The sequence below is a fragment of the Coenobita brevimanus genome, chromosome 115 (genome assembly GCF_032717465.1).
Source record: "Coenobita brevimanus isolate Jiangsu-jjx chromosome 115, ASM3271746v2, whole genome shotgun sequence".
Classification (NCBI taxonomy): Eukaryota; Metazoa; Arthropoda; class Malacostraca; order Decapoda; family Coenobitidae; genus Coenobita; species Coenobita brevimanus.
Genome location: NC_137068.1, coordinates 18,174,037 through 18,199,560, shown reverse-complemented (window position 1 = coordinate 18,199,560; position 25,524 = coordinate 18,174,037). Strand labels below are relative to the sequence as shown.

The window sequence follows — 25,524 nt, the reverse complement described above, 5'->3', positions numbered from 1 at the left end:
CAGGAGGTGGCAATACTGAAGTGTTGCCATCATGGGAGCAAATCTGAATGTGTGAATGTAACAAAACTCAAGAAGTTGCGAGAACTCAGGAATTATTTTTTCATGTGTTTGCACTATTTTGTTTTTAAAGAGAATATTTCATCAGGTTTGTGTATATGTCAAAAATTTCTGTTTTGCTTATGTTGTGTAAAAGTGCAAGCTGCGGAGAAAAAAAAAAAAAAAAAAAAAAAAGTTTATCATTATACCAAACAGCATACGTCTGGCAGTGGAGGAGCTCCAACATCACAGTTTTTAACAGCTTAAAAAAAAAAAAAAAAGTAATTATTTTCTTTTTTACATTATGTTAGACATCATTTTAATCAGAAAATTTTGGTCTATTGTTTGGTGTGGAATATTCTATAAAAAAAAAAAAAAAAAAAAAAAAATGAAAACCCCCATGTATTAGGAATCTAGAGAGAAAAAAAAAAACGTGGAATGGTTAAGGATGGGGTAAGGTAGGACCTAGGAGAGAGAGAGAGAGAGACTCTCATAATTTTTTTTCCCAACTACAGATCGGGTGAGGTAAGATCCAGAAAATAAGAGGACAAGGAGAGAGAAAGCACAACTGAGGGAGAACTATCAACAGCAAGCCCCAGTAAAAGACGTATACAGTAAACTCTCAATTATCTGTCATCGCAATATCTGGCCCAAGGCAATATCTGGTGCTGCAGGGTATGCTCTGTTAAAGCAATATCCGGCAAAATTATGCAACATCTGGCACCAAAACGGGATGTAACCGGTAGCTCTATGCAATATCCGGTAGTGAGCTGTATCAATCAGCTTGTAGTCGGTAGCTAACTGACACTGTATTACTGTACCGTATCATTATTTTATTATATTTTAAGCTTAGTTTTCATCTTTTACTCATGGAAAAGATTTTAGGACGGAGGGTTGAGACGGACAGTAATACAGTACAGTATCCAGCTCAACGCTGAATGCTGGGCCGATGGGGGAGGTACTATGCAATATCTAGTATATCATGTTATTCGGCACTGGGCTTGGCTAATTACAATGGATTTGAGAGGTTATTGTAAAAAAATAAAAATAAAAAAAATAATTAAAAAAAAAAATCTGATGGTACATATAAAAAGGTACAGAAGTGGGAGAGCTATCATCATCATCCTGAAATTTTTTCCACTTATGGATAGGGTAAGACAGGCAGAGAAAAAAAATAAATAAATATAAAGTATAAAAGTAAGATGCACGACTGAACTGAAAAAACTGCATGAACCTACCTCCACATCAACTGCAAACTCCTTGCACTTGCCGAGTTCTTTGACCATGTTGCACAGGTCGTGCTGGGTATCAATTATAACTAAGGGTGTGTCTGCGATGTCCTGCGGTGGGACTGGATCAACAGGCTGCAACTGTGAAGCGTGTGGGCTCCAGTGATTCAGTTCATACTCATATGGATGTGAGTAACTGTTTGGGAGATACAGTAATTACAGATGTAAGTGGTGGATATACAGACTGTTGAAGGACACAAACCGAGAGTGAGAGATGTGGAAATGTGATACCTGAGAGGAGGATGTGCAGTTATGTACAGAAACAGGCAAATAAGGAAGCTGAGGGGCACTGTGGTGTTCATATGAATGTGCTGGAAAGTGCTAGATGTACTTAGGGATGGTTTGGCCATGTGGAGAAAGAGAGATTAACTAGGAGAGAAGATCTGAGTGAGGTTGAGGAAGAGATAAAGAGGGGTGAAGGGAAAAAAACAAGAATAAGGTGGAGGAATGAAGTGGAGAGGTATGAGGGTAGTGTGATTTAACTGTGGTTATCATCTTCAAGCTTAAGACATCTGGCTATTGGCAGAGAAAAATAAAGCAATCATTAATATGTGGGACTCAAGTTGTCTGCATGGGTATCAATAACATGGGTTGTAAAGCCTCCAAAGCCACTTAGAACACAACTATAAGGAGAGAGAGAGAGAGAGAGAGAGAGAGAGACAGACAGACAGACAGACAGACAGACAGAGACAGAAAGAAAGTAATAAAAAGAGTTGCTTACTATTCCTTGCCATGGCTATCAAGGCAGATAAGGACAGAAAATGGCTTCATGGAATTTGGTTTCTCCTTGATGATGGGTATAAAAGGCTCCTTCGCCGAGTTGTTGATCTTCTCTTCAAAAAATAACTGAGGCTTTTGCACATTCCGGGCAGCCAAGAGGACGACGCTTTTTGCTTTGGTATTTGTGGCAGGTGCCTGGAAGAAGTATAAGGGTGAATATTAAGGTTTGGCCTATGAGATGCAGTCAGGTTTCTTGAATGGTGCGTTGTATGTGGCCTCTTTCACTGGGTATGTTGGCTGAAGAGTCACACTATCGTGACCATGAAATAGGATACAAAAACCCACACTGGCAGACGAAAAAAGATGTATTCCAAACAGTTTCGGCGACAGCTGTCATCCTCTTCAGTGGATCTACAGACCAAGAGTCTTGGTCTGTAGATCCACTGAAGAGGACGACAGCTGTCACCGAAACTGTTTGGAATACATCTTTTTTCGTCTGCCAGTGTGGGTTTTTGTATCCTATACTGGGTATGTTGTTTATTTCCACCCTGTACTTTTTTTTCCCTCTCTTATTTCAAGCTTTATGGACCCAACCTTACACCATCCATGAGTGTGAAAAGAGAGAGTCTGATGATGATGACGATGATGATGATGATGATGATGATTAAGAAAACACCATTTTATCATCCTGCAATGTATGGACTAAACCTCCAAAAAAATACCACAAAAAAAAAAAAAAATCTTGTAACTCATCTTCATCACCATGATCTTGACTCTTTCTGCACATAAAGATGGGGTAAAACAGGATCCAGATATAAACAGAGAGATATTACTTAGGTGGGAGAATTATCAATAAAGCATCCACGTGAAATGGTCCATACAATCATTTACATCATTCAACTCCCCAGAAATCTGAAAACATTATTTGTGATAGAAGATATTATCTTCTATCACAAACTGGAGTAATCCATATGGTGCAAATATGAAGACAAGAGAAAACCTATCATATCTATTCTATTCTATTCTATAGCCAGAAGCCCTAATGCCGCAAAGGGTGGCCGCAGACAAAAAGCATCCAAGTCGCTCTGTCACCCACCATTTGACTACCCTCTCCCCAACTCATTCCCCCTTGGGGGTAGGGGGGTTTCAAGAATACTCCCCCAGTATCCCTGCTTGTCGTATGAGGCGACTAAAAGGGTTGGTGGAGGGTTAGTGCCCCACCATGTAAAAAGAACTACCTAAACAAGCGAACTATCCTCAGTCACAAACTATAATTCATACTATGTAATTCAAGGTAAACAGAAAACACTATCATCTACCAAAAACAGGAACAATTCATATGGTATAAATAATGTACCATGGCAATAGAAAACACCATCCTCTATCACATTCTACTAACTGTAGAGTGTAAATATCAATATACTGCACAGAGAAATCATTATCCATAAGAGCAGCACAAACTGTTAAAATTCATATGATGTAGATGTCAACATAAATAAGAAACACTACCTTATCTTCTATTACAAACTCGTATTATTGTTCTCACTGTTGTTTTGCACCAGGTTCATCTAAAAATGAACCTGCGGACAGCAGACTGAAGTATAAATAAGAAAACACTCCATTCCATATAAAAAATGGAACTCAGTATTAACAATGAAGAAAGTAAGATGACACACTAGGCTATCCCTCGTCATAAGCAGGAATTGCCATCAATGTAAATAATATAGTAAACCTATCCTGTTTCTACCCATCATCCAATGCTTACTGCTCCCTTAAGGGTGGAGGGACTTGGGGCTAGACTACTCAGTCCCAACATTGAAGACAAATGACCAGTTTCTTCCCATGAGTTGCTTTATGTGACTTTTAAACCCAGCCCCGTGTTGCATTACGTAAGCAATAAACCTCAACCATCTCTTGAATGTAAACCCATACTGGCCACATTCAACTGCTGTGTTATGCTTACTTGAACTTTTTTGATGACTGGAGACAACATTTCAGCATCCTGATTCTTTTTCACCCCTGCGGCCTCATCAACATCGGAGTTCTGGAAAACACAACCTGATATTAACACTCTTAGGGTCCAGATTTACATACTTTCTTGAGGTTAAGTTAAGCACAATGCCTGTTTATACTCTGGTCAACACTCATATGACTAGTAGTAGCAGATGCAATCCAAACTCATTTGAACTTGAACCTGATGAACTGCAGGCTGAAGTTACCCTTCTCCTTCAGTCCATCATCCTCTCTTTGGAGACAGGGAGGGGACTGAGGGATATCTGTATGACCAGGTGGCTTCACCACCCAGTCATACAAATGCCACCTCATGAAGTCATCCCTCTCCAGCACCACTCATATGACTACCATACTATCTATCTATCTATCTATTGCCAGACGCATCAATCCTGTTTGGGGTGGCCACAAACAAATCGCCTCCAAGTCGCCCTGTCCCCCGCCATCTCACTGCCCGGCTCCAAACTCACACCCCCCTCTCTCATATACCTCTCCACCCCATCCCTCCATCTCATCCTCGGCCTCCCCCTCCCTCTTCCCTCCTCCACCTCACTCACATACACTCTCTTCATCAGTCTTTCACCCTCCATCCTCTCCACATGGCCAAACCACCTCAGTGTGTTCCTCATAACGCTTCCTATCACATCCACATCCACACCACAACGCTCCTTTATATCCTCATTCGTCACCCTGTCTCTCTATGTAACTCCACAGGCTCCTCTTAAATAACTCATTTCCACTGCTCTCACTCTTGACTTGTGTCCTTCCAACAACGTCCAAGCTTAACTTCCGTACATTAGAGTTGGTATCACAATACTGTCATGTAGTAACTTTTTCACTTCCATGCTCACTTCCCTGTTTCTTATCACTGCTTTCAAAGAACCAGCAACCTTTCTTCCCTGCTGTACCCTTTCAAGCACTTCACCCTCCAAACCTCCATCTTTACTCATCACACTACCCAAGTACTTAAACGTACTCACATTTTCCAATTCCTCACCATCCAACATCACTGTACATTCACTGACTTCACCTCTCTCAAAGACCATCACTTTACTCTTCCCTACATTCACCTTTAGATTCCGTTTCTTACACACTCTCCCAAACTCATCCACCAAACCTTGCAGCTCCCCTTCGTCTTCACTCAACAACACAGTATCATCTGCAAACAACAGTACAGGGAGTTTCCAAACACTATCCTCTCTCACCAGGGCCACTCCAACATCCACTACCCTACCTTGTACCTCTTTTATTACCCCATCCATGTACAGATTGAACAACCATGGAGACATGACACATCCCTGCTTCAACCCAACTTTCAAAGAGAAAAATTCACTTAGTTCACCATCCACACGCACTGCAGCCTTCACACCATCGTACATACTCTTCACAGCATTCAACAACTTCCCATCTACTCCATATATTCTTAACACTTTCCACAATCCTTGTCTATCCACCCTGTCATATGCTTTCTCCAAATCCATGAAAGCCGCATACAACGTCTTTCCCTTCTCTAGAAACTTTTCCACTAAAGATCTAAGAATGAATATCTGATCAACACAACCTCTTCCCTTCCTAAAGCCTCCCTGTTCTTCTCCAACTAATTTCTCTGTTCTTTCTCTAACTCTGTCAATAAGTATCCTACCATACACTTTTCCTATTATACTAAGAAGACAAATGCCCCTATGATTTCCACACACTTCTTTTTCCCCTTTTCCTTTGTACAAGGGAATAATTATACCTGACTTCCAATCCTCCGGGACTCTACCTTCCTCCCAGGCCAATCTGCACATCTTCCACATCCATTCTACTACTATCTCTCCCCCATGCTTCAGCATTTCACCACACACTCCATCAATTCCTGGGGCTTAGTCAAACTAAAGTGAATAATAAAGTGAAAAATAGGAAAACTAAAATCTATCTGTCATCTAATCCTTTATTGCCCATCAAGAAGAGCATAGGGGCCTGGGGACAGGCTAATAACTTCTGACATTTAAAGCAAGGGTGGCCAGCCTCGCTTGCACCTGTGTAACAGCGTGTGTGAAATGAACCACAAGCACCCCTCAAATGAAAACCCCTACCCAACCCACCTAGTTGGAATGCCTTTACACACTACAGTATACCACCAAACTTCTGACAATACTAAACGAGTATGGACACATGTTCATCCTGCAAACTGGTTCACAGCCCTCATAAATACAAACCCAGGTTCTTATGATTTACTTTATGAATACAATTTCTGGGTGTTGGCTGTATTAAAGTATTATATAACCATTAGAGGGTTAACACTCTCATGCTCCTATAACTCAATCTTAGGTTAAAAACAAGCACCTAGAAGTAGCTGCAGTAGAGCAGTAGATATTGTATGTCCTGACCATAAGATCGGTCAATGGTACCAGTATTACCACTCTCAGGTTCCTATGAATCAAGCACAGCTTAATAAAATTGTAAGGCATTAGCTGAAGTAAAAGAGAAGAGATGTTCTGACTTTAGAATGGCAAATGGTACCAGGATTAACACTCTCAGGCTCCTATAAAGCTGTCTGACATTACCCTGGATATGAGCACTAGAGAACAAACAATCGTGATGGCTTAAAAGCGTCAGATAGTGAAACTGGATCTCTATGGTCTTTCATGAAGGGTACCATAAATCTAACCCCTATTGAGCTGCAAGAAGTACAATGAAAAAGACGTACAAGGGGATCATTGTGTGATCCTGGGGATAAGAGACTGAACAGAAAGGCTGCTAAAATAATAAGCAGTGCAGATAGCTGCCGATGAGTGACCAAGGCTGATGCAAGCAGGCATGTTTCTCTTTACAAATGTCTATCTATCTATTGCCAGACGCCTCAATCCCGTTTGGAGTGGCCACAAACAAATCGCCTCCAAGTTGCCCTGTCCCCCGCCATTTCACTGCCCTGCTCCCAACTCACACCCCTCTCTCTCATATACCTCTCCACCCCATCCCTCCATCTCATCCTCGGCCTCCCCCTCCCTCTTCCCCCCTCCACCTCACTCACATACACTCTCTTCGTCAGTCTTTCTCCCTCCATCCTCTCCACATGGCCAAACCACCTCAGTGTGTTCCTCATAACGCTTCCTATCACATACACATCCACACCACAACGTTTCTTTATATCCTCATTCATCAGCCTGTCTCTCCATATGACTCCACAGGCTCCTCTTAAATAACTCATTTCCACTGCTCTCACTTACAAATGGACATGATAATAATGATTGATGACCCTAAACAGAATAAAATTGTCCTGAAGCAGCAAGAATAAAACTGTTTCAATAAGTAACAGTAATGGTGACTGCCAATCCCTCACTGCCCTGTTCTGATTGTACAGTAGGGGTACAAGGCTAGGCTTCCATAAACCAGAACATTTAACCTCTTCAGTCCAAGAAGACTCATTTTCATTTTACAGTACACCCTTGATATAACAAACTAATTGGTACCAGACCCTTGATGTTAAAGCCAATCACCACGCTGTGTGGAAATTTCCCAGGCATCGTGCCTTTTACTGAACAAAAGTCGTTAAATATAGAATGTTGTTCAGCTATACAGCCGAGCACAATAACATACAGCTAGGTCAAAATGGTTCTTTTACTCAATAATACTGTGTGTGTGTGTGTGTGTGTGTGTGTGTGTGTGTGTGTGTGTGTGTGTGTGTGTGTGTGTGTGTGTGTGTGTGTGTGTGTGTGTATTTACATATTTGTAGCATACAGGAACTGAGCAATGCTCATGTTGTCCTGTTTCCATATCCACATTTATCGTCTACTTTTACACACATGAATGTTTTTTGCCTGCACCACCTCTTCATCTAAGTCGTTCCAAATATTTATGTATTTACCTAATATACCTAACTGTGATATACACGAGATGTGCTATGCTTGTGGGTTCCCGTAGCTGTTTCTTAGTAAGTCAAATTTAGCTTTAAACTCGTTTAAGTTTTTAGACTGGACGATCTCTTTGTCCAGGCTATTTCACAGGTCTATACTTCTATAAGGAAACCTGTATTTCTTTATATCCTTCAAGCAGCTTGACTTCTTCAATTTCATTCCGTGTCCTCTTGTTGCTCTCTTATCCCATACAAACAGATCTTCTTTGTCAATTTTATCTACTCCTATCATGGTCCTGAACACTGCAATCATGTCTCTCCTCTTTCTCCTTTCCTCTAAGGAAGGCAAATCCAGCTCTTCCAGACTCTCTCTCTATGACAGATCTGCCAGACTGGGGACCATCTTGGTTGCTGTTCTTTGTATTCTCTCATTCTTGTTTATATCTTTCTTTTCGTGTGGGGACCACACTACCACTTCATATTCTAACCTGGGGCAGATCATGGCCACTATCAATATTTTCTCTATCTTGTTAATATGTTTTTCAGGTGACAAACTATCTTGGACCAACACTCCCAAATCTTTCTCTTCTCTTATTTTTGTGATTAAATCATTACCCAACCCATTTCCAATATTTTACATTTCTTTACGTCAGGTGCGGGTAAGGGGATGAGTCTGTTATGATGTGGCAGGGGTAAACCAGCTCTGCTGTCGGGCCCTGCTGCGGATGTCACTGATTGCATTGCACAGTTGACCCTTGTGCGGTGTGATGCGGTGAGGATCTGTCCGTTCTCCCCTTTGGGGCTAAGATGCGAATGAATGTGTTTGAATGGATGAGTAAATGGGGAGTGTGTCGTCCTGTCTCGGCTACCTCCCTTTCCTTGGGGGAAGCAGCCTAGGTATATAGATAGACAGATTACGTTAAATTTCATTTCCCAAATCCGACTCCAATCATGTATACAATCCAGATCCTCCTGAAGCATTTTACAATTCTCCTCAACCTCTACCTTCCTCAAGATCTTTACTTCATCAGCAAATAGACTTGCATAACTGTTCACTCCATCTACCATATCATTTATGTAAATCAGGAACATTACTGGCGCCAACACCGAGCCTTGAGGGACTCCACTTGTTACTTCCCTCCATCCAGACATCCTATCCTTTATCACTGTCCTCATTTGTCTGTCTCTCTAAAAGTCTCTCATCCATTCCAGGAGTTACCCCTTCAGTCCTCCTAGATACTCTAGTTTCTACATTAGTCTCCCATGAGGTACCTTGTTGAAGGCCTTCTCTAAGTCTAAGTACACACAATCCACCCAACCATCTCTCTCCTGTACCACGTCAATCACTCTTGAGTAAAAGCTCAACAAGTTGGAAACACATGACCCACCACTTCTGAATCCAAACTGACATTCAGCCAAAATATTCATCTCTTTTAGATATTTTATCCAACTGTCTTTCACGATTCTCTCGTACAATTTTGCGACCATGCTGGTTAAAGACACTGGTCTATAATTCAGGGGTTCTTCCCTGTTTCCTCCCTTATAAATTGGTACCACATTTGCCCTCTTCCATTCTTGTGGCACTTTCCCTTCTTCCAGAGAACACACACTTAACCTGTGAATTTAATCCACCAGTTGTTCTCTGCATTCCTTTAGTACCCAATTAGAAATTCCAACAGGTCCTGGGGCTTTCCTAACATCTTCAGTTTCCAGTAATTTATACACTTCCTGTACCTCCACTTTTATATCTTTTATCACCGGTACATTTCTAATCACTCTCTCCCCTTCCACAAACTCCTTTTCATTAGTGAAAACCGATTGGAAACATTTGTTCATTATTTCAGCTTGCACTGCTGCATCTTTATTGACCTCTTCTTTTACTTTCAGTTTGGGTTCATCCTTACATTTGTCTATTCTACCTCTTTCAAAATTCCTTTCTTCTTCTCTACGTATTCTTGTGTATTCATTTCTAGTTCTTTTATATACTTCCTTTGTTCTGTTGTTACCTCTCTTTCTCCAGTTGTTCCACGCCTTATTTCTCTTTTTTTGCCACCATACACCATCTATTAAACCACTCCTTTTTCCTGTTTTCTTTCCCCCTTACTCTTGGTACACATTTTTCCACTCCCAAATTATAGGGGTCTAGAAATATATCCCACTTCCTCTGTATCTCTCTTGTTTCTCTGAATTTTCTCCAATCCACATTTTCACAAAATTTTCTCACTCCTGCAAAATTTGCTTTCCCAAAGTTGTATCTTCCCTGCCTATAAAGCTCGTCTCTTGGCTCGACGTTCCCTATTATCATCTGGAACTCAATGACCACATGGTCACTTTTTCCTACAGGACAGAAATATTTCAATGATTCTATTACATTGGGTTCTTTGGTAAACAGCAAGTCTAACCTTGCTGGTGTGTCCTCACCTCGGAACTGTGTCTCTTCTTTGACCCATTGCGTCCTCACATTATTCATTATTATATTAAATAATATAGTGCCCCATGAATCTTCGCTGCCTCCCAAGTCCCATTCCTCCCAGTTCACCTCTTTACAGTTAAAGTCACCCACCAAAATTATATTGTTGCTTTTCTCAATTATTTTTTGAAAATAACTAGTCATATCTGACAACATCTCCTGGTATTCGTCATCATTCCATGCTCTCGACTTAGAGGGAACGTACACTACCGCCGTATCTCTCTTGCCATTCTCTCCAGTTTCTAATTTCATATATATCACTTCAGCCCTGCCTTCTCCTATTTTCACAGTATCTACATTTATGTTGTTCTTCACTATCATCACTCCTCCTCCCGTTTTTTTTTTTTCTGTCTCTTCTCCACAGTTTGTATTTACCATCTCCCAAATGAACATCAATATCTTCTCTTAACTTGGTCTCTAAAAAGCACATGACATCAAGTTCATGTTCCCTCAAGAAATTGTTAATTTCAAGCCTTGCCAATATTAAACCAACAATAGTATATACCACCTTCAAATTATTTTTTAAGTTTTTTTTCTTCTCTCCTTCTCTCCATCGGTACCACTTCCTCAATTTCTGATCTTTCATAGCCATCCCCCTTAGTTTCCTTCACTTCTATTTCCTCACATACCACTTCTTTACTTTCATATCCATCACTCTCCAAAAAAAAGTTTTACATTCTTCCTCCGTCCTCTTATCATTTTTTTCTTTTACTTGTTCCTTCAATGATTTTAAAACTTTCATCTTCATTCAGCTCTTTTCTTATTACAATATTTTCCATCCCTGCCCCTTTGCTTAGTTTCCAGGTCACTTTAAGTATATCATTTACTACACTTTCTGATGTCAACTTGACTCTCATTGGTCTTGTTTCCCCTTTCTTATAAGGCCCTATCCTCCTTACTTTCCCAATTTCTTTTACTCACTTGTCTCCTTCGGGCTCAATCTTGCCTAATATTCTTCTCACCAGGTTCGTGTCTCTCTCGAGTCTCATGGATCTAACCTTTTCTTCCTCCTCCCTGTTTCCAAATATTACCACACATCTGTTCATTTCTACAGTTTCTCTCACGATTTTCTCTTTGTGTGTGTGTGTGTGTGTGTGTGTGTGTGTGTGTGTGTGTGTGTGTGTGTGTGTGTGTGTGTGTGTGTGTGTGTGTGTGTGTGTGTGTGTGTGTGTGTGTGTGTGTGTGTGTGTGTGTGTGTGTGTGTGTGTGTGTGTGTGTGTGTGTGTGTGTGTGTGTGTGTGTGTGTGTGTGTGTGTGTGTGTGTGTGTGTGTGTGTGTGTGTGTGTGTGTGTGTGTGTGTGTGTGTGTGTGTGTGTGTGTGTGTGTGTGTGTGTGTGTGTGTGTGTGTGTGTGTGTGTGTGTGTGTGTGTGTGTGTGTGTGTGTGTGTGTGTGTGTGTGTGTGTGTGTGTGTGTGTGTGTGTGTGTGTGTGTGTGTGTGTGTGTGTGTGTGTGTGTGTGTGTGTGTGTGTGTGTGTGTGTGTGTGTGTGTGTGTGTGTGTGTGTGTGTGTGTGTAGGGATGCCAAGGTGGTCAGTGTTTCCCATGCATCCATCCTTTTCATCCATCCATCCATCCATCATCTAATCCTATCTTGACCCATGAGAGACATATGAGCCCAGAGCTGGGCAAGTTGGTCCTGACATTTAAGATGATAGTGACCAGCCTCACTCATTCCTGAGTGGCATTACATGAGTCATAAACCTGAACCACCCCTTGGATATAAACCTGCACCAGCTCAATCCAACTAGAGCACCTTAGTTACTCACTACAACACCAGGCGCCATAATGTGGTTGTATGGTTACCACTCAGTGCAGTAAATGGTTTCCTGGCATACAGGAAGCCATTTGGCTTGTCACTCAGTGTAGGGCCACCCACAGGTAGAGGGAAGAGGAAAGAATGAAGGAATGAAAGACAGAAGAGGAAGGAAGGAAGAGAGGAAAGGGCAGACACCCAAAGCAGCACTACATCGAGTGAGTGGATGGTGAGTGTCCCACCTACTGAACAAAATTCATTAAACGAACAGAATATCTGGCCAACAATCTATCTACCTATCTATTGCCAGACGCCTCAATCCCGTTTGGGGTGGCCACAAACAAATCGCCTCTACGTTGCCCTGTCCCTCGCCATTTCACTGCCCCACTCCCAACTCACACCCCCCTCTCTCATACACCTCTCCACCCCATCCCTCCATCTCATCCTCGGCCTCCCCCTCCCTCTTCCCCCCTCCACCTCACTCACATACACTCTCTTCGTCAGTCTTTCACCCTCCATCCTCTCCACATGGCCAAACCACCTCAGTGTACTCCTCCTAACGCTTCCTATCACATCCACATCCACACCACAACGCTCCTTTATATCCTCATTTGTCAGCCTGTCTCTCCATGTGACTCCACAGGCTCCTCTTAAATAACTCATTTCCACTGCTCTCACTCTTGACTTGTGTCCTTCCAGCAACGTCCAAGCTTCACTTCCATACGTTAGAGTTGGTAGCACAATACTGTCATGTAGTAATTTTTTCACTTCCATGCTCACTTCCCTGCTTCTTATCACTGCTTCCAATGAACCAGCAACCTTTCTTCCCTGCTGTACCCTTTCAGGCACTTTACCCTCCAAACCTCCATCCTTGCTCACCACACTACTCAAGTACTTAAACGTACTCACATTTTCCAATTCCTCACCATCCAACCTCGCTGTACATTCACTGACTTCACCTCTCTCAAAGACCATCACTTTACTCTTCCCTAAATTCATCTTCAGACTCCGTTTCTAACACACTCTCCCAAACTAATCCACCAAGCTTTGCAGCTCTCCTACGTCTTCACTCAACAACACAGTATCATCTGCAAACAACAGTACAGGGAGTTTCCAAACACTACCCTCTCTCACCATGACCACTCCAACATCCACTACCCTACCTTGTACCTCTTTTATTAGGTGTACAGATTGAACAATCATGGAGCCATGACACATCCCTGTTTCAACCCAACCTTCAAAGAGAAAAATTCACTCAGTTCACCATCCACACGCACTGCAGCCTTAGCACCATCATACATACTCTTCACAGCATTCAACAACTTCCATCTACTCCATACATTATTAATACTTTCCACAATCCTTGTCTATCCACCCTGTCATATGCTTTCTCCAAATCCATGAAAGCTGCATACAGCTCCTTTCCCTTCTCTAGAAACTTTTCCACTAAAGATCTAAGAATGAATATCTGATCTACACAACCTCTTCCTTTCCTAAAGCCTCCCTGTTCTTCTCCAACTAATTCTCTGTTCTTTCTCTAACTCTGTCAATACGTATCCTACCATACACTCTTCCTATTATACTAAGAAGACAGATGCCCATATGATTAACACACACTTCTTTTTCCCATTTTCTTTTGTACAAGGGAATAATAATACCTGACTACCAATCCTCCAGGACTCTACCTTCCTCCCAGGCCAATCTGCACATTTTCCACAACCATTCTACAACTATCTCTCCCCCATACTTCAGCATTTCACCACACACTCCATCAATTCCTGGGGCTTTCCCCAGTTTAACTTTCTTCATTGCTTCCACAACTTCTATCCTACTGATTTCTTCCTGTCTTCTCACCTCCCCCCTTCTCCCAGCCACTTATACTCGCATTACTTCAATCCTCTATGATCAACAATTCCTTAAAGTGTTCTCTCCATCAGCTCACTTTTTCTCCCTTCTCCACTAATAATCTACCATTTTTATCTTTCACTCCCCTGCTAACTTCACTTCCACCCTGTCTTACTCTTTTCACCTCTTTCCAGAACATTTTCTTACAGTCCCTCCACTTTACACTCAAGTTCCTTCCAAATTCCTCATCCGCTCTCTTCTTACTCTCTCTTACTAATCTTTTCACCTCTTTCTTTCTACATATAACTCTCTTCCGCCTCTCAACTTCTTCCACGCCCCTATTTCTCATCCATTCATTGTATGCTTTCTTCTTTTGTGCCACAGCCTGTCTCACCTAAGTCCACCACACTGTTCCTTGCACACCCCTCCGTCTTCTCTTCATCCCACACACCACATCACATGCTGCACATATTTCTTCTGTAAATATCCTGCACACACCTTCCATTTCCCCCATCTGCTCCAATTCATATTTGCCCAATCGTTCCTCCACTTCTCTCTTATACTCTGCCTTTTTCTCATCCTAGTGTGATCTTTTCACTCTCCTTACAAATACTCCTTCTTCCCATCCTTCCCTTCTTCTATTTCTCCATCCTAATTGGACCTTGATTCTGGCCACCACCAAGTAGTGGTCAGAAAGTCCACTCCCCAACCTCTATAAGCTCTTGCATCCATTATACATTTTCACATCCTTTCATCCACACACACATAATCAATCATTGCCTTCCTTTCATTCAGTTCACCACCCACCCTTCTCATCACTTGCCATGTATACCTGTGGATCATTTTGTGCCTGAAGAGGGTATTGGCTATCACCAACCCCCTCCCAGCACAAATGTCCACTAACGCACTCCCATTCTCATCTATCTCAGCAGGCACACCCCACACACCAACTATTCCATCCACCTTCACATTCCCCACTTTACCATTCATATCACTGATCAAAAACACTCCCTCATTCCTTCCAAACTTTTCCATGCACACTTCCACTCAAACTCAAAGTGGTAATTAAAACTGAAATTCATTGAAAGAGGGTTCAGTATATTGAGGGTTTACTCTATTTTTGCTTTCTCCATATGACCTGATTCTGTATAGGAGAAACTTTTTGAACTGTAGAGGTTAAAGATACAGCCTTCACTTACCCTTCAATTATAAGAGGCCTCCCCAAACGAGAAGAAAATTGCCTTGAAGCAGCTAGAAGACAATATAAAATAAATCATCCAACTGAAGGGGTTATGGGCATGTGACCGACCTATACCCCTGCTGGCATTTTACATGACAGAAAAGCCCCAGGTTACATCTAGTGAAATGAACAGGTCATCTTTAGGGCATGAATTGTAGTGCAAATGCCACAATCCTTTCCTACCCAAGAGCTCTACCACTAAACCACCAAGCCTCTACCAAGTATAGCTACCAGCATAATCAGGAATAAAAGAACAGGGATTTACCATAGAGGTATGGCTTGTATTCTTGGTAGCATAGGTTTCATTGCATCTCATGCTTAGAGATTATTCTGCATATGACTCACGAACACTCTCTTGTATGTTACTTGAACTGTTTTAATATTGACATAACAGCATCAGTAACATACTAGAGGATACTGAAGTGTAATGTGCACATAAATCACTAAAGAAAAGGTGTTACAAATCTCAAAAGCCCCTTAGAATACAACCCATGTACAGTACTGTACTTTATCTTGTATGTTATCTGATTTTATACTGTCATAGCTCGCATCAGTGACATACATGAGGATACTGAGGAGTAATATGTAGAAGAAAGTGCTAAGGACAAAGTGTTACAAAATCTCCAAAGCCACTTAGAAAATGACCTTTATACTTTAACAAGCTCTTGCACATTATACACCATATATACTGGTATACTGTTATACTGAAATAGTTTGTATTAATAACATACACAAAAGGATATGGGGAAGTAAGATGTAGAACAAACTGTTATGGATGAGGGGTTACAAAATCTCCAAAGCCAATTAAAAATGACCATACCTGCAGTAATAAAACCAAGACTGCGAATGTGTGGGCAAACTCCTAATATATTAAAATTCTGGAACACCTATGATTAACAGACATGATGTATCCCTCATTACAGAGAACAGTTAGCAAGAATACAGAAAGGTCAGACCTTTCATATCACCATTATACTTACTGAACACCTGTAATTATTAAGGTACATGTGATCACCTCCACCCAACAATACTGAGAGTAGTCAACAAGAACACAGAAAGGTCAGATGTATTCTATCATCATTACATTTATAAAACATCTGCAACTGATAGGTGTCATCAGCCTGCATCTCACATTACAGAGCATAGCCAGCAATGACAGAGAATGGTCAGGTATGTTCTATCACCACCAAAGGCTTCAGAAAGCACCATAAAGAACTGGGGTCTTGGCCACACCTTTGCACTCAGTTTTAATAATCCTGTCCTAAAAGTAATGAAAGAACAGTACTGCAGAGGAGTGACATAATCTTACAATTTGTTGCAAAAGTGCATCACTCCCCTGCAGAATGATAAGGAATAAAACAACAGGGACTTACTGTATATACAAACATGTCGGAAAAAATAACAAATACTGTACAAGAAGGACATAAACTCACAATTCGTTCAAGCAGAGCATCATTCCCTTCCCTGATCATTTCAAGCTTATCAGACAGTTTGTGATCTGACAGTTCCAGCTTTATGTCTTGATGCTTGAAGATGCCACCAATTCTGGCAAAGTAAACAAATTAGTCAGCTATTGGGTTTAACTTATGTGATTACAAGTGTGCTGAAGCATGCATGAAATGTATTTGGCTTGATTTATTTGTCTGTCTGTCTGTGTTAGTGACATTATGTAAAAATTACAGGATGGACCTACACCATTTAATAGTAATGATTTTGGACTATCAGAGGAAAAAGTTATTAGGTTTTGGGCAAAAAAATGGGTTAGGTCTATGTTACAGTTATGGAAAAATGGAAAGCTCTTGGCATGGAACTGCAGCAAATTAGGATTAGTGATTGAGGGCCATCAAAGAAACAACATTTTGGGCAACAAAAAGTTGAAGGTTCGTTCCTTTGATCAACTGTTTCTGTTATCAAACATACTGGGTGTGGGTGTTGCACTGAGTACTCCTCATTCAAAGCTACGGATGTTTCCAATTCCGGCAAAGGAAAACAAATCAATTCCTGGGCTTTGCATGGGCAACTTATTGCTAATCATAAAGGTCAAACAAGAAATAAAATTAAAACCTTGAATGAAATAAGACATGCTTGTTTGTCCACAGCTACCTAATAATACAGTGCACATTCTAACACCTTTTTCAAACTCATAGTTCTGGTCATCCTAAGTCTGGGAATATCAATTAAATTTGTACTAGCTACATTTCCAGTGTGAAATTAGCATAACTACTACTACAAGTGTTTTTTGGGATGCAAAAACTTCAGCCCAACTTGGACCTGAAGAGGGTCCAAGTTGGGCTGAAAGTACTGTATCTCCCCAGTAAGAAAATTGTGCAAATATGGGTATAATTCTTCAATTCTTTTATGTATAGCAAAATATTTTTCCTTTACAAAGTAGTTGTACTAGAGACTCGGAGAGATGATATAACATTTGACCTAGTCTACTGTGCAATTTATTCTGCACATTACATCTCAATATCCTACTGTATGATACTGATGCAAAGTAGGTCAATATTATAATGGCATAAACAAAGCACAAAGAGAATGTTAAAGCGTAACATGCAATATAAATTGCTAACAGTGAGGCTGTATAAAGTCTCCTACAGTATCCCATCTGGACTACACCCTTACACTCCAAGATTACCAGGACTGGTACAACTTTCCCATTACACAACAGTATTGACATCAACTTACAGTGACGATATAACAGAATTGACCTGGTCCATTGTTCGCTGAACACCAGGATAATCTCTGTAGTGTTGCCATCCTTGTAGTTCCATTGCCAGCTTCTGACTGCCTTTCACATTTGTTGTGACAGCCTGAAGCACAATAAGGAGCAGTAGTAATTTCTCATTACAAATCATTATATTACACAATCTTTTCTCCTATTAAGTCCATGATAATCATAAAATATTTGCCTGTTAATGATCAACTGCTGCCTATAAAGTTTATTGTTTACTGGTATACCTCCAGTGTTGGAGGGGGATGCCTTCACATTGTGACCCTGATATAACAAGGCAGCTCCACTGCCTAGTTATTGAAACATCCTTCAACTCCCTCCCTATCCTCTGAAAGGATGGTTGTGACCTGCAGGAGGGCAACTTCAGCCTACAGTCCACCAGGTTCACATTCGTATAAGTCTGGGGTCACAACAACTACAGCACCAGTAATTTCTCTCAGTTTCCAGCACCACTTGCATGAAAAACAAAGAGCTGTGACATCTTGGAATGCATTCCTGACATACCAGTATAGCAAAGTTTTACTGACTCTAATGCTTTCAATCTGATCACATACTTTTCTATTTCATTTTTGCTACCACATGACCATTGCATTAGTGAAGGTTAAATCATGCTTCTCCAGTTCAAAATGTACCTCCTAAACTAAATCATGTCAAACACCCACATGACTTAAAAAAATATATATATATATATATCCCAAAATTGAGGGCCTGTCTACATGAAATTGGAATACCCCTAGACTATATCCAAAAATATTGGGCTTGTCCATAGGAAACTAATACACAAATACTGAAGAGATTTCAACATGAAATAAGAATATCCCCAAATGCCCTAAATCTAGGCTTGTCTACATGAAAATGGATTTATACACATTCATTATAGGGTCCCACGTTTTCCGATCAGTTGCTTAAACAATCAATACCAGTAAATACGAATTTCTTACCCTTTTTCTAATGATTTTTTTTTTCAATGATCACTGTGATGCCCATCTTTCATTATAGGATAATTTTCTTGTTTATACTAATGTCAAGTGCTAAATCTGTTACACAATCCATTGTTATATAACTGGTTCTCAAAAATGCAGCCCAGTTGTATAATGAGGGTGTGTACAGTACTTCAAAACTAAGGGCCTGTCTAAACGAACCGGAACACAAGAAATCTTTCATTTTTATGGATGGGATGCATGCATGGAAAACTCATCAGTTAATGAATGCGCATAAATCGCCTGGCTAATAACATGGGTTCATGTGGATATACGGTATGTTCCTGGACCCTCCACATCCAAGGATTCTGTATCATATTGCTGGAACTGTTTATAATAGCTGCAACATGCTTGTATGCACTGGCCCTGGTCACCTAATGGCAGATCTCTATGCTGCTCAATCTCTGGCAGCCTCCCTATTCAGTCCCTTATCCCCGAGGTCACATTCTATGACCTCATCCCACATCTTTTTGGTCTGCCTCTTGCAACCCTACCACCAATGTTCACACTTCTCATCTTCTGCACCCAACTGACATCCTCCATCCTCTCAACATGCCCAAACCAACTCAATCTACATCTCATTCCAATACCAATACAGAAATAATTTTCTCACTTCCCACAAGCTACTTTAATGTGACAAAGTCCCATTTGTGTTTCTAAACACTTTCTGAGGTTTTCACCAAACTTTACCCCTTGAATCCAGTGATGACTCTTTTTATTTACTCTTGCTGATTCTGCATTGATTTTGCAGTACAGTACATGCAGGAGAGCCCCCCTGTAGTCAAGGTGTTAATGAAGGCCTCAGTACTGTACCCAGTAACTCAACAGTCTGTCAGAATCAGCCGTAAACTTCAACTGGGTTATAACTTTTGAAAAATGGCTGGATAAAGTATGGGCCTATCAGGACCAAAAATATAACTTTAAGGCAAGTATACAACAAAATTATAGTAATCCTGACCAACATCAGGCAGTGCACAGGGGATACACAGTAGTATAATACCAGTATACATCTGGAGTCAAAGGCTCAAGAATCTCTTCCAAATGACATCTGCATATATCTATAACTACAGAGTGAAGATCCCTCATGTCCACTGTCTCTTTGCAGTCTGACACAGCAATGTGAACATAAAACTTGGATTTACCAATGGCTTTTGGAGTGACCTATTTAAACTGATATCAATTTCCATCATAAATCATGCACTTTTGAGATATGATCCCCCCTCCTCTGCTGTAAACAAGTGACTTATCTGGAATGGATGACAATTACAGTAAACCCTCACTATAGTGAACTAACTCTGGGAAAGCCAAGTCCATTGTATCCAAGGGTCCCTCCCTGAGGAGGGATTTCAAGCAAATGTTTGAAAATAAATGAGTTCAGTAGCATATTCTAGTACTAAATATTTAAACTATAACCATGTTACACAAATTTGGTACATACTTTCAACCTTTTACAGCTTATTTCACATCCATATCACAGCATTTCTTCATGACTAGTACTGTACAGCATTACTAGGCTATAGCCTACAGTAGTTATTACAACACAGCCATCACAATGGGGAGATGGAAATTTCAGGCCAGGCTGGATTAAAATGGGTAGGAAACACATGTACTGTGACCTGTTGCACTCCATTTAACAGACACTGTTAATTATAGCTGACAAATGTTTGGTGGGCTTTGTGGCATCCGTTTAATTCAATAGCTGTTATAGCAAGGATCTACTGTGAATTAATTAGACCAAACAATATCAGAAAAACCCTTGTTTTGATATTAAATGAACCTATCCTTACACCATATTCTAACTGGAAATGGCAGCCTTCAAGTAGGAAGATGCCAAGCCTAATGCAAACAACAATTATTATAAGGGAATTAGTTTTTTTGGGGGAAATAATTGACAGGAATATAATTTTTTTTAGATTAGTACATCTGCACACCAGTACATACACTGTACACTCCTATGTACACTTGGACTTAATAGTTCAAGTACAGGATATATGGTATAACATAAGATTATAGTCTTCATTTTGCATGCACAAGATTTTTGATTTTTCAAGGAAAAAAATTAAATAATCCATAAGAATTCTTTGGTAATCAATGGCTATAGCCTTGATGATCAATAATAAGTACTGTACTTGTTCATTTACAGGGGTAAATATAGGTAAAAAAATACAAAAATCCATTGCACACTAGTCGTTCTTTGACTAAAAAAATAAAAAAAATAAAAACTTTTTCATCCCTCTCCCACACACTTCCTAGTGCTGCCCCAAGGCTGTGGGTATGTTAACAGAGGCTCCCACTACCAAGGTGTTTGTGTACCCTCAGTCATCTCCGTATAGCATTGGTTTTCAGCATAGTCATTAGTTCATCTCAGTATTTTTACACTTTCTTTTTAGTTATCCACCTTAGTGTTATGATTCAGTTTCAAATCATTGGTTTTTCATTCAGATTGAAGTACAAAGGCCATATTTTCTGTGTATGCCATGGAATTGAATAAATTCAAATTCTATTTTTTTCATTTTTTGAAAAAGGGGTTCAGTCAACCCCATGTTAGTGTTGTCGGGGGTTAGTGTTCCAGGATTAACGTTGATTTGCAACAGTAAATCCATTAGAAAAAATTATTGCAAACACCGAAATATTTAGTACTTGGATGGGTGACCGCCTGGGAACACCAGATGCTGTTGGCATCCCTACGTGTCAAGTGGGGTTGGTGGAGGATTAGTGACCCTCCCTGTAAAACAATTAACTCTAAGCCCTTGGCCACCCCGTCTGGGATACATGGCGTCTGGCAATGAATGAATGAATGAATCTCCTAAAGTTGATGTGTGGCTGAAACTGCAATTACATCAAACTGTCAAAACACAGTACAATATGGGGGGAAAAAAAACATTAAAAAATTGATCCCAGGTGTTGTTTCAGATTTATGCTCCACTAGCGGAGATTGAATAAATGTTTCGTATTTAACTTATGCAATTTCAAGCAATTTCTCTTTCACATACATCCACTACAAATGCATTTTACAGATGGTCCCCTACCTACAACTGCATTACATTCCAAGAAACTGATTGTAAACTGAATTTTTTGTAAGTTGAAAATGCATTTAATACACCTAACCAACCAAACATCATAGCATAACCAAGTCTACCAAGGCTTTTAAATGTGCTTAGAACACTTACATTAGCCTACAGTTGGGCAAAATCATTAACATTAAGTCTATTTAATAATAAAGTACAGTGGGGCACCAACTTTCGCTACAGCAGGATTCGCGGAATCCACTTTCGCGGCATGCACCAAATATTCCCTAACTTCCACTTTCGCTTGAAAAAAATCGATTTTCGCGCACAAATTTTGGGTTTGGGACAATATTTTGAACTTTGAATTTCCTGCACCGCCCGCCCGCAACCCACCGCCATCTTGAATGACGTCATGTCAACACTCCGTCCACCCATTCCCGCCATTGTGTACGAGCGTGCTAGCTCCATTGTGTTGGATTCTCACGGTTCAATGGCCTCTACTATACCTGGTAGTGTGGGGAAAATTATTGCTTGCTTTCAATCAGCACTAAGTCTGATTGGTGAAGTGTTCAATAAACGCATCCATGAAGGGCAGCAGGCTCTTATCACACGCTACCTGCAGAAGACTAAGGAAATAACGGAGGTGGAAGTACCATTGGAAGCCGAGGGGGCAGCCGACCATGGTGCTATCCCTACTGACAGTGCCATAGAGGAGCTTAACCTGGATGAAGATTTCGATGGATTTGTTCAAGAGAACCTAGCACAAAGGGAAATTCAGCACAGAGTGGAAGTGTTGCATCAAGTTGCATCTGAGGAGGCAGAGAGAGAGAGTGGTAGCGAGGCAGCAAGAGGTGGCGCCAATACATCTGGCGTGGCTAAATAAGCCCGCCACGCGCCTCGGATACCTACCCCCAACATCCATTAAACACCTCAACCTGGTCTCTGTGGTATGTTTCTCCTCATATGTGTACTGTACAGTTTTTATTGTTTGTATCTCACAATGCAATGTACAATAGTGATTTGATGTACTGTATTGCTAGTGAAAATGAAAATCTGATGTTACTTTAGGATAACCGGGAACCAATTAGCCTTTTTGTCATAAAGACAATGCCCCAACTTTCGCTCATTCCACTTTCGCGCATTATTTTTGGACCCAATTAGGCGCGAAAATTGGTGCCCCACTGTACTGAATACTTCACGTACTTTACCGAATACAGTACTGTAATGAAAGGACAAGATCGTAAAGTTGAGAATTTGTAAGTCAACCATTCATAAATAGGGGACCACCTGTAGAGTAATCTGTGAATAAGGAGTTGGGGGGGGGAGGGGCCTGTCCAGCTCTTAGCTCTGACTGTTATCTCATCTTCATTAACTCGTGGATTGTGCAATTACCTTTTTTTATCCCCCCCGTGCTGTGCAAAAAATGATGGGAAATTTTTTTTTTTTTAGTTTTTGTTTATTATAAACTTGAAGATAAACATGCAGGGCATCATCTGGTGAAAAAAAAATTCTCTCTCTCTCCATTTTTGTGTAGGGCCACACATAAGTTTACATACTGTAGGGGAGTAGTGAAAAATTTAAAACAAAAAAACAAATTTTTTGTTTTTATTATAAACTTGAAGATAAACATCCAGGGCATCATCTGGTGAAAAAAAAAAATCTCTCTCTCTCTCTGTCTTTGTGTAGCGCCATGCGTAAGTTTGCGTGGGGGTCGAGTTGTTTACGGTGATGCACAACCAGCATAGCCTGAGCTGTGGCTCGCAATCTATGGGTTAAAATTACAGTACCGGTAGCTAATACCCCAATATATGATACCCCTAGATGTGATACCCCGGCTTAACAATGGGGGTAGAAATAACACCATACCCCGCCTAAAAAATGGCAAAACCCCGGTTTATTGATGGGTTTGATTTTTTTAATGATTTTGATGATAATTTAGGCTAAAACTGTATGTTTAGGTTTATTTATAAACAAATTTTAGACTCAGATTAATATGTTTTAGCCATAGGTGGGGTGAACATTGTCATTTTGAGGTACGGTACAATTTACTTAGTTATTTTTCCAGACTTATATTTGATGATTTTCAGATTTTATTCGTTGGTTTTAGTGAGTGATTTACAGGTGTTAGGCTTAGTTTAGATTCTTGCACAACTGTTAGACCATTTAGATTGGCTTTAAACTTGTTTTTGGGCTCATTTGGGTGGGTTTTGGACTTGGCTGGGGGGGAAACCCAAGGCTGGAAAACACATCCCATTACCTTACCTTAAAACTACCCCAATATACGATACCCCGCCTAATTATGGGTTTTCACCTAACCAATTGCATTGTTAAACTGGGGTATACCTGTATTATGTTGGGTTAGGCTGGTTCATGTTAATGCAGATGCGATAAATGACTGAGATAGGAATTGGAGAAGCTTCCCCCCCCCCACCTCAATTCCCTGAGTATGGTAGCAATGTAAAAAAAAAAAAAATGTTTGCAATGGATGCTCGTGGTAGCAGATGTGCAGAGAATTGCTTAAATTCAGTAACAAGCATAATCATTTCAGTATCTGTTAGGCGAGTGTAATTCTGAAAATTTACACTCCTATCTATCTATCTACTGTACTGTCAGATGCCTTTATACCATATGGGGTGCCCACAAAAAAATCGTCTCCATGTCGTCCTGTCCCCCGCTATTTCACTGCCCTGCTCCCAGCTCACACCCCCCTTCCCATATACCTCTCCACTCCATCCCTCCACCTAATCCTTGGCCTCCCTCTCCCTCCACCTCATTCACATACACTCTCCTCATTAGCCTCTTGCTCTCCATCTTCTCCCCATGGCCAATCACCTCAATGTATTTCTCCCAACATGTTCTATCATATCCACATCCACAACACGACTCTCCTTCACATCCTTATTTGTCAGTCTGTCTCTCCATGTAACTCCACATGCTCCTCTCAAAACTACTCTCACTCTTGACTTTAGTCCTTCCAACAAGACTCAAGCATCGCTTCCATACGTTAGAGTTTGTATCACAATACTGTGCTACCATGCAGCGGCTTTTTACTTCCAAGCTCACTTCCCTATTTCTTATAACCTTTCTTCCATGTTGTACTCTTTCAAGCAATTCACTCTTCAAATTTACATTCTTACTCATCACACTACCCAAGTACTTAAATGTACTAACATTTTCCATTTCCTCATCATCCAACTTCACTGTACATCCAGTGACTTCATTTCTCTTGAAGACCACAACTCTGTTCTTCTCTACATTCGCCTTTAGATTCCATTTCTCACACAATCTCCCTAATTCATTCACCAAGCCTTGCAGTTCCCCTTTGTCATCATTTGACAACACAGTACCATCTGCAAACAACAGTACAGGGAGTTTCCAAATGCTGCCCTCTCTCATTAGGGCTGCTCCAACATCCACTGCCCTACTTTGTATCTCCTTTATAACCCCATCCATATATAGACTGAACAACCATAAGGACATGACACATCCCTGTTTCAATCCAACATTCAAATAGAAAAATGCACTCAATTCACTGTTCACATGCACTGCAGCCTTAGCATCCTAATAAAGTACATACTCTTCACGGCATTCAACAACTTCC

The 25,524-nt window shown here is 40.7% G+C and overlaps 1 protein-coding gene across 2 annotated transcripts in view; it reads right to left on the bottom strand.

Annotated features, from left to right (window-relative positions):
• The window catches only part of Rrp6 (exosome component Rrp6), a 72,628-nt gene extending 54,627 nt beyond the window's left edge, over positions 1-18,001 (bottom strand). For both annotated transcript variants that reach the window (XM_080286912.1, XM_080286913.1), the window contains exons 1-5: positions 17,890-18,001; positions 16,635-16,746; positions 4,009-4,089; positions 2,047-2,240; positions 1,275-1,461 (exon numbers count right to left, since the gene is read on the bottom strand). In XM_080286912.1, the coding sequence (XP_080143038.1) occupies positions 1,275-1,461; positions 2,047-2,240; positions 4,009-4,089; positions 16,635-16,746; positions 17,890-17,975 (660 nt within the window). In that variant the 5' untranslated portion in view covers positions 17,976-18,001. The remainder of the gene's footprint in view (positions 1-1,274; positions 1,462-2,046; positions 2,241-4,008; positions 4,090-16,634; positions 16,747-17,889) is intronic.
• Between the last annotated feature and the right edge of the window lie 7,523 nt (positions 18,002-25,524).